General features: G+C 39.8%; 1 protein-coding gene across 4 annotated transcripts in view; it reads left to right on the forward strand.

Annotated features, from left to right (window-relative positions):
- The window catches only part of SLC1A2 (solute carrier family 1 member 2), a 141,102-nt gene extending 124,119 nt beyond the window's left edge, over positions 1-16,983 (forward strand). For all 4 annotated transcript variants that reach the window (XM_033121693.1, XM_033121692.1, XM_033121695.1 and 1 more), the window contains exons 10-11: positions 3,367-3,598; positions 7,627-16,983. In XM_033121693.1, coding sequence (XP_032977584.1) covers positions 3,367-3,598; positions 7,627-7,851 — 457 coding nt within the window. In that variant the 3' untranslated portion in view covers positions 7,852-16,983. The remainder of the gene's footprint in view (positions 1-3,366; positions 3,599-7,626) is intronic.
- The last annotated feature ends 1,129 nt before the right edge of the window (positions 16,984-18,112 follow it).

Below are 18,112 nucleotides of genomic sequence, written 5' to 3' on the forward strand. Positions count from 1 at the left end.
AGGAGATACGACAGTATGGAAGAGATATGAGGAGTGAGTGAATTTGGGGAAACCTCACCCAGAAATCCTCTCCCCAAAACTTGGTTCAGTGGCTGCTCAGGAGAATAGAGATTTGATATCAAAGAAAGTCAAGGGTTGAGTAAACAAGAGTTTGTAAACTTGTATTACCCATTTGAGTGGGAATGGTATTTATTAAACCAAAAAATTCATTAACCCTTGAACATAGAATTTTGTGCTTTTGCCCACGTGATGGGGTATGAATGATGGTTGTCCCCAAAGGGGTAAGGAACATATAATGAGTGTCAACCATGGGTCAGGAACTGGTTTTATCTTCCCCCAATCCTATAAAATAGGTATTTTGGCTGCATGAGAAAAATTCTCGTTCAGACAGTCACCCAGATAACTTAGTAGGTGACTGAGCTAGGTTCAAAATTAGCTGTATGGCACCCAGGTAGTTTGCATCATGTGGCAGAGAGTGAATTCTGCAGTCACACTGCCTGTGTACAAATTTGGTTCTATGACTTCACTAGAATGTGTGACTTTGGGAAGCCACTTAATCTCTCTGGGGCTCAGTGTTTTCATCTCTTAAATGTGGATAATCGTACTTATGGAGTTGTGGTGAGCATTAAATAAGGTAATATCTATAAAGCATATTCCTATTATATTAAATGTGATATAAATATCAGCTACCATCATCATCATCACCACCACCACCACCACCTTTGAATACTCTAATTGCTGATAAGGCAGATTCTTCTAATTTCATGAGATAAATGGCTACTTGGAACATTCCTCATGAAGACTTTAGCACCCTTTAGAATTTAACAATTGGTCAAGGGTGTAGGGTGTGTAACTCATAACACATGCCAGGAGGGATTGAAAGTATAGTTAAAAAATGAATGAACTAATCAGAAACAGTCTCAGAGACATAGAAGAAAGACTGAGGGTTGCTAGATGGGAGGGGGGTGGGGAGAAGGGGGAAGGTGAGGGGATTAGAAAGCACAGTCGGTAACCACAAGATTGCCACAGGGATACGAAAGTCAATTTGGGGAATGTAGTCAATAATGTTGTAAAGATTTTGTAGGGTGTCCGATGGACACTTGTGTTATTAGGGAGACCACCTCAGGGATGATGTAGATGCCTGATCACTGCACTGTACACCTGAAGCTGAATAATAATGAATGTCAACTATAATTATATACATATATATATGACCATATATATATAATTATAGTTGACATTCATATATATATATATATATATAGCCACAAAAAGTGGAGTACAGCGTAAGTAATAGAGACAGTGGAAATGTAATGGCTGTATGGGATGTCAGAGGGTAGTAGATTGGCGAAGGGGGGTTATCACTTTGAGGGGTATAAATGATCAATGTCTAACTATTACAGTTATGTACACATGAAACTAATAAAAAATAAATAGAAAAAACAAAAAAAGAGTACAGTTGAAAAGCAGCAAAATAGACTATGGCTATATATGGTGGACAAATAACTCAGCTGATGAGTCGGAAGTGCTGCCAGAGGAACTGTCCTATAAACAGAGTTAATGTTTTCAGGGGGAGATAGTAGCTTAACCAGGCATGTTTGGATGTTGTACCTAGAAGCTGCCAAAAATATATTGGAATTGACTTGATACAATTCATAGTAATATTAAAAGTAAACATCAAGTAATAATGTTTTGTGAGTACTTACTGAATGTCTGGAGCTGCTAACACTTTGTTACCTTATTTAATCTTCACAACAACCCTTATGTAGTAGACATTTTTATTATTCCCATTTTATAGATGAGGCAACTAAGGCTTACAAACGTTAAGTATGATCAGAGTTATCCCTTTATCCAGGTAAGGGGAAGAGCTGGCGTTTGAATGGAAGTGAGGCTGCCTCTAGAGTCCATGCTTTTTCTTAACTATGATCAAGTATTCCTTCCCATACCCTTGGGCTTTCTAGCAACTTCCACAAGTGCCTGATTTTGTGAATGACCTCAAGACCCAGTCTTCCTTCAAGTACACCCTGAGGCAGATTCTCCAAAGGAGAAGGGAGGCGAAGAGAATTCTCAGGTGGAGAGATGCCCCTGAGAGTTGAAGTCAGGCTCTGATTTCTATTGTTTTATGAACAGCATCTTCCCAGTTGAAACCAGAAGGACAGCTGGCTCACAAGCTCCTTGCAAGGGAGCTAGGCAGGCCAGATCCCTCCTAGTATTGCTTCATTATTGTTATTCTGTAATGAGAAATAGATTTGATAATAGAAACTAGAATTTATTTTAAGCCTTTGTTCCAAGAGCCAATTAAGGTTTCTACTTTGACTTGAACTAATTCTAGTATCCTTATATTTTTTTAAATTGAAGGCTAGAGTGTCCTGGACTAAGATGTCTCAGCATCATCTTTACCGAAAATCCTTCTGTGTGTGTGTGTGTGTGTGTGTGTGTGTGGTTTTCCAGCATCCTTCTCTTTAGGACTTTGATTATCTCATCAACATGGTCAAAAGGACTCTTCATACTGTTTTGAAAGATGAGAGAACACAGCTTACTTTTAAGAACTTAATTAGTTTTGCTGGTGCTGACCTTCTAACAGGAAGAGTTATCAACCACCCTATTTTTTCAAATCAGAATTTGAAAAACAAGGTTTGAGGAAGGATTTTTCTTAACACCTCCTGGCTCAAGAGGCACTCTGGAAGATTCAATTTTTTTAGGTTAATAAATAAAGGCAAAATACTTTGCTTTTTCTAGGACACATAGTCACTACACATGTTAGGGAGAAAATTGTGGCTGGTTTCTTACCAACAGTTGCGTCTTTGTATACATGTATAGGGAAATAGAGTATAGGGGGAAAGGCAGTGTTAGTTTCAATCCTTACAAAAAGATCAGTGTTCTATTTTGGGAGAATTCACAGGTAGTTATTCTTTCCTGTAGAATTAATAAATAGAGTGGAAGTAATCTTTAAAGTGGAATCTTTGAAGAACAGTTTAAATCAAGAGGAATGGCTGGACACAACTAGAGCTTGGGTACTAATTCTGAGATCTGGATGCATTGTTTCCCTCAAATTCTTTCTCCCTTCCTCCTTCTTTTTCTTTGCTCTTGTTTATGGGGTGCTTACCATTCTTCAGACAATTTTCTAAGCTATTCACATGTTTTCTTATTTAATTTTCACACAAGTTTATGAGAGAAGTATGATTGTTATCTCCAGTTGACAAACAAGGAATTCAAGGCTCATGAAGGTTGACTCGCTTGCCCCAGATCAGGCAGAGGGAAAGATAGAACCAGAAGTCAACCTTAAGTCTCTGGTTCTAGACCCGAACTCTTAGCCACCATAGCATTCTGCTTCCTCACTAAATGTTTTCTGTTCTTTGTCCGCAGGGATAGAATGAGAACTTCAGTCAATGTTGTGGGTGACTCTTTTGGGGCTGGGATTGTCTATCACCTCTCCAAGGCTGAGCTGGATACCATTGACTCCCAGCATCGAGTGCATGAAGATATTGAAATGACCAAGACTCAGTCCATTTATGATGACATGAAGAACCACAGGGAAAGCAACTCTAATCAATGTGTCTATGCCGCACACAACTCTGTCATAGTAGATGAGTGCAAGGTACCTTTCCCATTCATGGATATTGAGACCTGTATATAATCGTGCATGCTCAGTTTCTTAACACAAACACCAAAGCCTGCATGTATTATTGTCATATTTATTTTCTGGAGAATCATGTAACCCAAGCTTCTGTGAGTCTCAGTTCATCTAACTCTGTATCTAACATGGCTAGAAATCAAAAGGTCTACCAGTGAAAGAGCCAATCAGTACCCTTTCTTCATCCATATGACGTAAAACAGTCATTCTGATCCACCTATCTACCTAGTCCACAAATTTGATTGGTTTTCTTGAATATTTTGCCCAAGAATTCTTGGTCTCCGGGGCCTTGCAGGCATTCAGTGTGAATGCAGAATATTCTATCCCTCAAGTGAAACACCAAGAGAACTACTCAGAATCATTTGATTGAAATATTCCTCCTTGCTGTGTTTCTTTCTTGTATTGGTCAAAATGTGCTCACATTACTGTGCAGGTATCCTTCTCTTATTTTTTGTGGGAAGGTGAGTTTTGACCCGTCAGCCACTTTGTTCCAAAACTGGGGAAACAATTTCAAGGAAAGGTTAACTATCCTTCAGGACAATCATCCATAGATGTCTTTACAAAACACTGAACTTCACACTCTGCCTGGCAGTACCATGTTTCCTGATGCATGGATGTTCTGGACACTTTGCAAGCTGTTGGGTGCTAGTCTTCAAGCTCCATGGGCTCTGTCTAGCCTTCATTGTAACTAACTTGACATTGTCAAAGACAGTGTGTCATGACCAGAGTGAAGCAAACTTGGAGAAACCCTGGCAGGTGAGCAGAGTTGGGAGTTGGGTTGCTAAAAAGGTTCCAGGCACCAACACAGATTTTGGATATCTTTTTTGACTCTTGTAGACAAGAGCTCACTTAATAATTAATTTCTTTCTTTCTTATTTCTGGGTCATTCTAAATATACACAACAGTTTCTGCCAGGCAACTAAGGATAACACAGGAGTAATTCTTCATACTGGATTGCAGTATAGGTCCAGAAGCCACAGTCTTTGTCTATCCTCTCTGTATCAGGTGTGGGTGAACCAGGGATCTGATACAAATTAGTGGGGAACCTCACCCATCAAGAGGCAATTACATAAATTAGTTGACTCCGTGAAAATGATTCAAATTATAAAAAATTCAGAGGTGCCTAAAGGGTATACGCCATTCTCCTAGAAAGTTAGTGTTTCCCACATCTAAATGAATATGCTGGATTATTCCCCATTAAAAGGTTAGTTCGGGTCAACAAGGGTCAATATTCCCAAGGAATGGCTTTATTCTCTATTATATTTAATAAGTATTTATCGTGTGCCTTGTGAGGTTTAGTTGAGCACATTCATCTCATTCCTGTGACCTCCTATATTTTAATCATTCACCAAGTGTTTACTGAGTGGCCATTATCCGTGAAAGCCCTGAATTCGGCATGGGAGGGAGGGCAATGTGACTGTACAATGTTATAGTGGAGATAAGGCTTGGTCCCAATTTACAAGGAAAACATAGTCGTATGAAACAATGACATCACGTATCTTCTTTTTAATTTGTAATTATATGTAAGAAGAATCCTCGTGGTTCATTGTGTATGTTGTGGCCCTTCTGGAGTGTCTCAAGAGGCTTTTTAACAGCATCATATAGGACTGGTTTGAAGAAGAAGGTGTACAGGCATGGAGACATCTTTAGATTTCAGATGTCATGGATTTTTTTTCTTCCTTAAAAGGATATCAAGCATATCAGGAGAAATTTGTTTCATTTTTTAAAGCAGAACAATTCAAACCCTAAAAGGAGATGTTTGTCACTGTTCCTATCTGTAGGAAGTAAGCCCGTGAAGAGAGATACCCTGTCCCCATTTATCACTGCTGTGTCCTAGCACCTAGCAGTGTCTGGCATGCAGTAGGCACTCTAGAAATATTTGTTGAATGTATCCTTTTAGCATCTTGACCCTACGCTAGCTATCATTCAGATAATTTTTTTTTTTTTTCTGGACAGTTCCATAGAGATAGTGCTCAATTATAGTGGCTTTCTGTAATTGACTACCCAACCAACCACCTGCAAACTTGTTGGTGAGTTAGCATTTAGATGGTCAAATGGTGAAACGGAACAGGTCGTGGAAATGATGAAACGGCCATATTGGTTTAATAACTATTCCAGCTCTTTGCATTGTTTTAGTGAAGTGATTGGGTTCAGCTCAGTGAACTTTTATTGGCCTCAGCCTTCACTAGATGAGGCAAATGGACTCTTTTCACTCTAGACCAACTAACTGAGGTGACACGGATGTGTAAAAGAAGCAGCCAGAGCTATGGAGGTCAATTGGCACACTTTCCCAGAATATCTGAATCACATTTGTTCCTGCCTTGGAACTTCCCTCTGGTTCATTCTTAGTCTCACGCTTTCTAGAAACTGAGACAGGAGACATCAGTGCTTCCTGGCAGTTCCCTCCCCTTTTTGCTTTTTTATTACCAAGGGCGGTTGGAGTAGAGAGGGGTAAATGGATTGGGAAGTCGAGTCCTGGCTTCCTTTAACCTAGCCGAAAAAGGAAATGCCAAAAAAAAAAAAAAAAGAAAAAGAAAAAATGCTGCTCTCCTAGCTACATTTGAAACACAGGCCCCAGTATTAAACAAAACAAAACAAAACAAAAACAACAAGAAAGAAAGAAAGAAAGAAGAAAGGCCCCTATCCCCAAGGCCTGTCTGATTTTCGAAAGGCACCACACCGTGATTTATAATTTTGCACAGCTATTTATCTAGTTCATCACTGAAAGCCAGATAGGCACATTCAAGGTCAGAGTGAACAGGCAGCTTTCTCCAGGCAGACAGTTTGTTCCTCCCTGAATTGTCTCTTGACAGTTCACTGCATGGGAAACAAATTTGCTGCAGCTCTGGTCAAAATTTTAACTACTTTAAGCATTGGTATGTCACGTTGGTCTCTCTATTTTCAAACCCTTGCCTTGTAATAGTAGTTTGAAACTTATGTGATAGCTGTTTTATTTTAATCATAATAACTGCATGTGAAGCGGTCATTGCTCGTTGCATGGTCTTTCTAAACACTGGGAGCCTGATGGGGATTGGAGGAAGACTAGTTTTTCTTTTCATTTGCTTGGTTCATGAAGGGCACTTGGTTTTCTGTCTTTCCTAGCATGTTGTGTGTGTTCATAACGCATGCGTTTCACTTCCACTGGGGGTAAGAAGATCAGATTTCTTTCAAACATTGCTGCGTTTGTCATGTCTTCATATTCTAATGCTTCCATAAATCCAGTCTCTCCATTATGTGGAATATCAATCGTGGGTATAAGTTTGCACATGACCTTGAGGACAGAGAGGAAGGTAAGCTAGGAAAACTGTGTAGAAGTGGAGGGAAAAAAACCTCCCATTCTGTGGAAGGGTTCAGTTTGCTTAGAGGCAGGGAAGCATAATATAGACAGTCTGCTGATTATATTGGATTATTAAATGTCTGCATTGAAGTAATTTCGATGTATATGTCACTGATGTCAGACTTTTAATCCCCCTTTAATTTTTAATTTTAAAACCTGGAAAGCTTATTTGGTATACAAACCATCATGATTTCTGATTTCAAAGTTGGACATGTATAAAATTCACCTGACCTCTTTGCAACTGAAACTTTCCCATGCATGAGTAGAACTAGCTGCCTAGTTCTGGGTTTTTTCTCTCTCTGTGGTTGTATGGAGTAGCACACGGGCACTGGTTCTTAAGGACATTATTGTGTGATGGGCCTATGGGTAGTTAGACACCCCCACAACCCTATAAGCACTGTTGAAGTTATCCTCCAAATTGCAAAGTGCCTCTCTAGTCTCTCACTACCCCCCAAGGCAAATATGTATTTTTTAATGTTCACAAGTCAGCGTGGAAAACCAATACCAGCTCCAAATCAATTTGGGAGGAACGACATTTAAAACTAATATTTAAATCGTGCATTATAACCCAGATCTGGTGCTCTCCACATAACCCCCAGGGTGGTATTCTGGTTCATGGCCTTATAAGCTGGATGTTGATGATAATTGTTTTCAGGTAACTCTGGCAGCCAACGGGAAGTCGGCAGACTGCAGTGTTGAAGAAGAACTTTGGAACGTGAAAAATAAGGATATGACTCTCAGCAAATTCTTGCATAAACTCCCCAGCACATCTTATGGTAAAGAGGATATAAACAAGCTTTCTTTAAAAAGGAAAAAAAAAACCACGTCTATTTCTATGTTTACTTACTCTGTTAGCCGAGGCTTAGAAGATCTGTTGTGAGTCTGTGATAGGCATGGTGCTGTGTCTTTGCCACATAATGCTTCGTAACCATCTAATTTTCTCACCTGTATTGTTGTCTGAACGGATGCTGCCGGAGGAACCAGTTTGAATTGAAGACGCATTCGTGCCAGCTTCCCCTTTCTCTCAAGATGCAGAACCGTGGATGCTCTTTTCCCAGGAGACACGACTAAAGCAGTGTGGTACACTCCAGGGGTGTGGGGTAATGAGCAGACCCTCGGTGTGTTATTCCTTCAAGTGTTCTCCGTGCTTCCCCTTGGTACACACACAAGATGCTGTTAGAAGCCTTTAGAAGTAACTCTCCTTAAATGTCTCGTAGAGTTCGCCCATGTGTTGGTAAAACCAAGTACCTATCTTCGGGAACTGTGACCATTTATCTTCTGTGTACTCTTTTAGCTAAAAGTTTCTAAGGGAGTTGTGGTGGGGGCCACACTCTGAAAGAGCTGATTGTGGAACCCATTGAGTCTCTGCTCGACCCTGTCTAGTCTGTGGAAATTTATTATTGATAATTCAGAGTATGTTTCATAATTGGCTCTAAACTTAATCATGGAATTGAATGTAATTCACATATAACCACTGTATATATTGACAAAAGTAAGGGTGCACAGTCAACATAAATTTGACTAGATTCAAATATTCAAATTTGTTTATGTTTGGTTTGCATTCACCCGGCATCGTGAAATCATGTGACATTATTTTGATCTCTGCTTCTCTTTTTTGTTTCATCCATAAAATTCATGTTGAGTTTCAAACAAAGACATTTTTGATCTCCTAATTATTTCAATCATATTCTCATCCAACTAGCCATTTTACTCTCCTTACATGGAGAACAGTTGTGTTGGCTGTGCCTCTTTGTAATACTGTTTCTTGATAAAAACTAAAGACTGTCATTTATCTAATATGTAGAAAGCTTTAGTTATATAATATCAAAGCACAAAAAGCCGATAACAGGACACAGTTTGAAGCAGAGCCAACCTTCCTCCCTAGGCTTCTCTGTGGATAGGACCAGAAAACAAACATGTGCAAAGTCCTGGAAAGGTGACATTCCTATCGCAAGGTCAAGGCAGCCGTGAAACCATGAAGTGGGGACAAAAGATGGCTCTACACAGCTCACAGATGAAAACCGTTCAAGGCTGTGATCATTTAGGGGAATAAATAATAGAATTGGAGTAGCACCAGGTGTTTCATGCTGTAGACACCCAACGAATCCTGAATGATTGCTTAGGCAAGCTACATTTTCAGTGTCTTTACTCCCATTTTCTATTGAATAATCCACAGGGTTTCCCTGAGGTTGTGGCCTTTGGGAGTTTGCTGGGAATTTGAACATGAATCATTGAGAAATAAAGCACATTTGACTCTTAGGAGTCTATAGAACCATGGTCCACGCATGGGAGTCAGGTGGTCATCTGAGGCCAGCAGGTGGATGCTGAGATATTCATGAATAGTCATAGGGTTCAGATTCTCTAAGGAGGGGATGTTTATCAACATCACATAGCCTTTACCACCGACTCCTTGAGACTTTTCCAAATCAGACACCTTTGGGACATACAAGATAATGAGATTCCAATTGTGTTTTGTCTTTTAAAATCCTGGTTATTTTTGGATAAGGATCACTAATGAGCAGTATTAAGCAGATTTTTTTGCTCTTTTAAGAAAGGGCGTTGGTCTTCATTTTCACTAGATGGATAGTTAACGGGGTGACCAGGATGTGCTGAAATGAAGTTGTGCAAAATAAATCCTTTTAACAGATACTGTGGCCCCGGGGACAGTTCCTAGATTCAGCTGGGAAACTGCGCAGGGCTGTCTGTAAGTGGTGCTCCCGAGAGCTTCTTTATGGTGAGGAGAAGGATCTAGGCGAGGCATGTAGGAGCTTGTGGTTTGGGCTGTTGAGGGTCAGCTTAGCACTTGGGCACGCTGACGTGTTTCTTGAAGGAGTGGTCTCAGGATCATCTTCCCAAGACTCTGCCTGAACGTCTTCGCAGTTTGCTTTGTCTTCAGCTTTTTCCTACTGACTCAGCTTGTAAATATAGAAGGGGACAGTGCATTCAGAAGAAACAAAGTGCACAGTTTAACAAAGCAGGTTTTTCTGGTTTGAGACTGCAGTAAGTTCCATGAGAATATACTTAGGAGATCACACTTATGTGGATTTAACTGATCATTATTACAAATAAACACTTTCTCAGATGCAAGACAAGTCTGAAAATCCAGGATGCATGTAGAGCTGACATATGACTGTGTCCTCTCATTTTTTTAGGCCTCATTCTTCTCATGCCGTGCCCATTGGGCTTTCCTTGCCCAGTATATGTGCCATAAACAGAACAAATAGACCCAGATTATACCTCTAATACCTTTTTCTAAACAGGATATGTATGATCTGTCAGTTATATGCATAGATTTATATTAATAGGTCAACACATATGTAAATGCTTGTAATCATCCATTAATATTTGATGATGCATAAGTGTTCTATTTATGTAGAGACGTGGCAGGCCAGATACATACACTGCATCCTGTAAAGTCTGAAATTCAAGGCTTTGTCAACACTATTCTGTTATAGACTCATTCGTTCTTTTTAGGAATCCGAATTGTTTCAGAAGAAAACCAACTAAGCAGACTGTAGTCCTTCCCTATCTCATTTTGGCCTATTGGAAAACCCAAGTGGAATCATCATTAGATTACCTACTTACAATTCAAGAGACTAAATCCAGTCAGTGAGAAGAATGGCTTATCTCTCAAGGTGAGGTTTTATTTTAGATCTTTGAGGGTGTGCTTCCCTTGCAAAGAACATCAGAGAATCAAGGCAATCATCTAGGTCACATAGATCCTCTGTATAGGATTCAGGTGATGATATCTGAAGCAGGTAGCTATCAGACTCAATTCTTTACTTCCTATTCACTGTGGAAACACAGCCTATAATCTCATTTCCTACAGAAGCTACCGTGTCCTGTATAAGGAAAATGTTTCTCTTTTCTACCTGCTAGTTAGCCTGGATGTTCGTGAAAGCCTAAAGGATACCAAAATGCCTAGCTCCTGGATTTAGACTGCTGGGAAGCTGAGAAGGACTTAGGAAAAATACAGTTCTTGAGCGATGTACTCCTGGTGGGTAACGCCAGGAAACCCATGAGCCGTTGATTGGAGGGTCTCAGGTCATTTCCACCATGCATGGAGAAGTATGTCATTTTTAAGTGTCTTGAAAGTCAAGAAGCCCTTTCAGAGTTGGGTGACTCATCTGCTGGGTCTCCGAAAGGAAACTCAATCCTGCCATGTTTTGACAAATACCACGCTTCCCTGTGTTCTCAATAGCAGAAGTTATGGTACAATATTTCCCTTTGATCAGAATCAAGGCTTCTGCCTGTGCCATATTTTCCCATGAAATCCCAATAGGTATGCACCAGCTCAGAGAGAGTTCTCCGCAGTTCAGACTCTGCTCAACAAGTCTCAGCAGCTCTTGCCTGAGTTGATGACTAAAAGCTCCCAGCAGTTACACCCTGTGGAGGAAGGTAGCTCTCCTACTTCCTGCTCTTAAACTCTCAGGGCCAGGCAGTTGTCTGGGTTGCTGGTTTTGCTTTGCTTATTCCCCCAGTGAATTCATTCCAAGACAAGAAAAAGGACCAAATGGGATTTTGCAGTTATTGTAATGCTTGTTCTTTGAATACGAATAGTGGGACCTGGGAGCCTAGGAAGATTAGGTTGAAACAAAGAGCTTGAAGGGATTCTGAAGTGAGAGTTTTATAAATCTAGTTGTCAGAGAAGATTAGTGGTCTCTGTATCTGTGGTAATTCCTGATAAAACCTAGAAGAAAGGCCACTGTGTGCCAACCTCGGCAGGTTGCACTCTAGTCAGATTGTTCTTGGATGGAGTGAGTTCAAACCTCTTCATGCAACATTTGCTTTGTTATTTTCCCGAAAAGGAAAACCCAATTCCCCACTCTTCCTCCTCCTTTCTTTTTATTCCACTTACCAGTGCTGCTGCTTAAGAGACAGTTTTGTAAACGACCATACAAGTTGAGTGCAAAGGTTGGTTTTAGAATAGATGACAGGGAATCTTAATTGAATAGTATCTAATTTCATAGCATAACACGGTTAATTCAGATAATGGCATAGGGATGGTGAGAAATAATGCAATTGGGTAGAGGAAAAATTTGACTTAGACCCTGTCAGTGTTTAGCTGTATAACTTAGACAACTCACTTTATACCCAAGCTTCATTCCTTCCCATATGTAAAGGCAAGGGGTTGGAAAAAATGATTAACCCTCCCCCCCCTTGCAGTCCTAAGAATCCATGATATTATGATCTCTGCTTTAACTTTTTCTTTCCTACCTTACTACTATAAAATATTCCTTTATATTTTTAAGTCAAAAGGGCCCACAATAATGACTAATCACTTTGGATTTTTCTCATCCCCTTTGGGGGAAATTAAATTCAAGCCTCTGTCTTCATTTGATGTTTAACAACAAGCTTGGAAGATGGCCATGTCAATCCACTGTTTGGTGTCTTGGGACGCAGACATACTTTTATACAACTGCTCTTTGCCTCAATTCACTGTCCTAGTAGAAGCAGCGATTCAGCTCAGGGAAAAATGCTGCCAGAGTCACCTGGAGGGGACTGCATGAGTCTACAGCCTTACTCAAGCTCTTGCATCATTCTTGCTGTAGCAACACAGCCACTTGGAATACCCAAAACACACAGTTTTCTCCAAACAGTCCTAATTGCCAACCCAGTATGGGAATTTGGGAGCCTTTGGCAAACAAACTTGAGCACTCTTATGAAATTTGGTGCAAGACGTACACAATAACAGCAGCTGTCTGTAAATACCTTCCCTCTCCGCCTGTACGCAGACATGCAGCTCCATATGGGTGAGCCCGGACCAAGTCCTTTCTCTGGGGAGATATACAGGGATATTTGATTGAATTCATTTTCCAATTTTCCTCTTGGTTTGTTTTCATTGTGGGCATCACATCACAGGTAGAGAGGCTCTACCAGACAAGAATGGAGTTGTGCTGGCTATTGCTGCCTTCTTCAATGCCTGAGGAGTTTCTAGGCTGGATAGAATGCATGGGCTGTCTGCAAGGGGCATGCCACCAGCTGTGGCCTTTGAACAACCTTTTGTACTTTCTGCTACTGCTGCAATGGGCCACTGCATGCATCCCTGCTCTTTGTCCAAACTTCTGCTAAATACAGAATGGGTTTGGTATTTATGGTTTTGTGAGTACCTTTACTTCCAGAGAAGACTTCAGCTCTTTAGATTTGGGGGAGCAAGATATAAAGCTAGGACTGAAAGGATTGGGTTGCCTTTTTTTTTTTTTTTTTTTTTTAATTTTTAGTGCAAAAGACCTGCAAAAGCAGCAAGAAAAAGACTACTTCTTAGCTGACCCATATATGAACTTATAGGAAAGAAGAGAAGACTCCAAGTTCTTATCTCATTCACTCTAAATAATATCCTGAATAATTACTGGTCAGTTTTCTTTCCTATGTCCAGCCTTGCTTCACCTTCCTACCTCTGGACCAAGTATCCATTGTGATATTTTAAAAGTTTTCCTGATTGTTATATAGGGCCCTTTTGTGCTGAGAATAAAACCTGCCACTGTTTTGCAGAGAATAAAATAGACCCCACTGCTTTGCAGAGCCAGCACTTGACCTAGAGTGGTGGTAGCCACAAGTCTCCAGTTCTTCTGGAGACACCCCCACGTCCTGGGTGAGTGTTGGAACGTAACAGCTGACTGCTATCCTTGTCACCATCCCCTGTGGATATGGGGATGATGCAGTTAGCACCTGGCTTCATCTGGGCCTCCATTTCTTCTCATGGCAACCATTGAGCCTGCCTCGAAACAGCCTGCTGCATTCGGTAGGAGAGAAATTCACACACTAGCCAAGGAAGTTGATCTAGCATGTCTCTGAGGTTTCTCGTGGAATGAACTCTCTGAGATGTAAGATCAAAAAGATTAATGCTTCAGGAGAGTTATATTCCTTGCTCGGAACTCATCTAGATCTTTCCACACATCACCTTAACTCCTTTCTCCTTCTCCTGGTAAACCCCAGCATTGTATCTCCCTGTTGCACAGCACAGATCAGATTATCTGGTCACTATAGAGATTTGTATATAAAAAAACTACTTTTGTGAGGATTTTTGTATATTGTTTTTCTATTTGTTTTCTACAGCTTGAGGAGAGAGCTGGCAAACTGTGAATCTAATTTGATTTTGCTGCCAGCAGATATATTTTGGCTTCCCGGTAAGAATCTATGTTCCCAGGGACAATCATTTGCCCTCTGATCAGTATTGCACCCAAGCTCACATATTTCTTCAGCCCAATCTTACATTCTTTTTAAAACAAATCCCTGGGCTTCTTTGCGATTATTTATAAAAAGCACGAGAAAATGTATTTATAGTCCTGGATGTTATATGTTTAATATTGATTTAGCCTTGAATAATGTTATAGGCTTGTATCTATTCTTCATAAATCATAAAGAACTCAGTGTAGACTGATTTACTCTATTTAGTATCTGTAATTTTGCAGACGGATATTTTTCTTACAGTATTTTCTATATAACCACATACATAGAATTATTACCAATTAGAGCACAAGGAGTTTCTACAGTAATTTAGAGCTATCAGTTGTTTCCTGAGCACACAGCCACATTTGAAAACTGTGAGAACCCAGTCCTTTGTGATGCAATGAACAAAATGACCATGAAGAACAAGGAATCACTTAAATTCCTTAGCTGGTTAGCACATACACTTAAGCGATTTGTCTTTTTAACTCAACGAATGGTGCTGGTTTCTTATTTTTGACACCAGGTCTTGTTTTTCCAGCCAGACATTCTAATTTTGCTTTTCTCCAAGAAGATGGAAAATAAGGTGATAATAGTAGGATCAATTTCTATATCAGAATCTCCCATGCCATCCTAATAATTTATGTAAAAATTGGTGTGGAAAACTTTGAATAGCAGAGGTTGAGAGAGAGTGCTAGGAAGCAAATCAGAAAAGATTTGTCACAGTTCATTCTTGCCAAGCAAATTGATAGTAAATGTCACATTGTTATATGAATTGAGCATATATTTAAAAAAAAAAAAAAAAACATTATTAACACCAGCTATGAAGCAGTACTCTACCACTGGGGCTGGAGGTGGGGACTTAAAGTCACACTGACATTGTTTAGAAGCAGCCCAGGTAAATTCTGTCCTCAGGTGAGTAACAATCTATGTCATTTCCCCAAAAGGCAAATCAATAGCCACCTCAAAGATAAGAGGAGTCCTTCTTCTGCCAAACACACTTTCTGATATGGTTGTAGGGCTAGTATTTTTGCCATGTTTTAAGACATACTTGGTTACATAAAAAGTGTACTGGGATGTATTTGAACCTTCTCCTCATTAAGCAAATAAATTAGAAGTTCCCTCAACTGGCAATGATGGTATCTGTGATTTTCAAGTACAGATAGCTGTCAAAGCATGAAGTTCTTGTGTATAAACGGTAACACTTGGTTCACGCATGAAGAACAGTGCCTAAGCACTTGTGTAGCTATGATGTAGGTATCTATGTGTAATTTCAGTGAAATGGTGCATAGATGTAATTTAATTTAAATGTTATTTTTGGCTGTTCATCTAAATGTAGTAGACTTGTTCATTGGTGTTTTGAAATCTCTTTTTTTCCTTCTTAGATAACTAGTAGTGAATCATTTCTTCTTTTAATGTGATTTGGGGATGTATATCAGTGAAGAACTTATCTATCAATCCTTTGGGCTGATGATTGTTTGAAAGTCTGCGTGTGTCCAGTATCTTTGTAAATATGCAATTCAGAGCAAGGGAGGGTTGGATGTGGGTCATGATTCTCACTGAAAGGTCATTTGACATGGGTATAATGCACGGCAAATGCAACTGTGAAACTTTTGATCGTCTAGGCTTAAGTAGGTTTAGAATGAGGACATTTATCTGTCGCCCTCCTCGGCTTGGTGGAGTGGACTTAGAGAGATAAAAAGTGAATGTGCTTCTGTGCATGTTAGCATCATGTCCTTAGGTAAGTGTCTGCCTCTCTGATTGCCAAATACTGATCATGACGCTCATTCATGATGAAGGTTCTAAAGAGTCTTGCCCCACTTGGTTTCTTGAGTCAGGGTACAGGAAAGATGATTGACTAACTACCATGCAGTCTAAACCCCACAAAAGCACAGTTCTAGTAGTACACTGCACAGGTGTCTGTAGAAAGATAGAGCACTAGCAGCTCAGGAATGGTCAGTGTACAGCTTTGAGGTTGCTGAAAGGCAACTGATAAAGCACAGATCCCACTTATGTGAAGAGAGTATGAACTCTAACTAATAGGCTCTGTGTGTATGTTTTGAGTGATTGAAGATGAGATTAACTGATGTAATTACACACTTACCTCCTAAAACACACATTCTGTCTCCTTATCACTAAATAGAATGCTGTGGGGTCTATAGTTCCTGTAACCCCTTTCTTCTCTGCAAGGACAGAGAAGAATGGCGATGTGTAGTTGGAAACACTGAGTGCTCCTCTCTTTTCACAAGAGGAGCAAAGCCTAAAGGATCCCCTGAGGGCACAAAGCACATTAATTTTCAGTGGCTTCTCCAATGATTGGATTGAGGGGAGATTATGGTGGGCAGCCACATTTTTCCTTGAAAGTATGGCTGCTTCAACTCCTGTCAAATTCAAGGTGGAAACCTTACTGAAATAAAGCTAGTCTGTAGGCAGGATTTTCTCTGAAGATTCTTGTGTGTCCAGAACAAGATACAAGAATAATTGCTTCCTTCACATTCACAATCCCCATCGGTCTAAAGTCATGTAGCATAGAGCATCTATAGTACATAGTGTTTAAAGACTAATGAATGAAAAAATATAAAAACTTCAACTAATTTTTTGGGTTTCTTATACATGGTACTTGGAAATGCCTTACTGGCAAAGCATATTTTGGGTAGTTGAGATCTTTTGTTTTCACCTTTAGCTTTCTGAGCTTTCTTACAATGTAGACTGATTACTGTAACATTTCATGTGTAAAATAACTGGATATTCTTTATATACTGGAAATAATCTGTGAATCCAATATTTCACTAAGTGTTTTAACTTTTGTGTATATATCTCTCATCAATAAATGGATTTCAGTTTCTCTTGGTTGTTGCTTTGCCTTCAATTCCCATTTTAAACTAGTGCTGGTTACCTAGTAAGAGTCTCCAGTGTTCCTTTTGGAGACTTTTGAGGATTGAAAACTGCAGTGTCCAAATGAATATCTTCTAAGAAGCCTAAATATAGACTGGAGTCACATCCAATGATCTAGTTAGTAAGTTGGACAAATATGGTGTATAATCAAAATTGTCCTTGTGAACACTCAGTATGGCCTATCCCCCAAATCTCAGTGTCTTAAAACAACCAAGGTTTATTTCGTACTCATGTGACATGTCCATCACAAGTTGACTTGGGGACTTTACTCCATGCCATCCTCACTTGGAGAGTCTGAGAGAGACTTCGTCTCCATGCTTCCGCAGTTGCCAAATACATGAAAAAGGGAACACAGCAAATCTTATACTGACTCTTAAAGCATCCTCCCAAATGTTACCTCACTTCTGGTCACATTTCAGTGACCAGAGCAAGTCACATAGTTCGACCTAACTTCAAGTGGGCAGGGAAGTTCAGCCTTATTAGGGGCCCAGGCAGAAAACTGGAAATAGTTGGTGAATAGCTCTAACGACTATCAGTCCATAAAAACTCCTTCAATCATTCATAAAGGATAGTATACAAACATATAGTCTTTTGGTAAGTCTAACACAGTAGGTCTTTCTCTAGGATTGGAAAAATTATTGCTACAGAAGTAAGTGGCAAGCATTTAACAGTCATGCTGTAGAAATAAAATACATGATCTTCAAAACTAAGATCATACTCACCATAAGTTCTCTCATAATGAGATTCTCAGGAAATGAAATTATACATATGTTGCTTTTCTCTTGTTAGAGACAGGGTCTCCATTCCTGTATGTTTGTATGAGCTTCCTTATAAGTTACTAATTGCCTTTTCTTGCTGCTTTTAGAATTCTCTCTTTGTCTTTAACCTTTGTCATTCTAATTATGTGTCTTGGTGTGGACCTGTTTGGGTTCACCTTGTTTGGGACTCTCCACACTTCCTGGATTTGTATGTCTATTTCCTTCATCAGGTTGGGAAAGTTTTCAGTCATTACTTCTTCAAATAGGGTCTCAATCTCTTGCTTTCTCTCTTCTCCTTCTGGTAGCCCTATGATGTGAATA

The sequence above is a fragment of the Rhinolophus ferrumequinum genome, chromosome 11, assembly GCF_004115265.2.
Source record: "Rhinolophus ferrumequinum isolate MPI-CBG mRhiFer1 chromosome 11, mRhiFer1_v1.p, whole genome shotgun sequence".
Lineage (NCBI taxonomy): Eukaryota > Metazoa > Chordata > Mammalia > Chiroptera > Rhinolophidae > Rhinolophus > Rhinolophus ferrumequinum.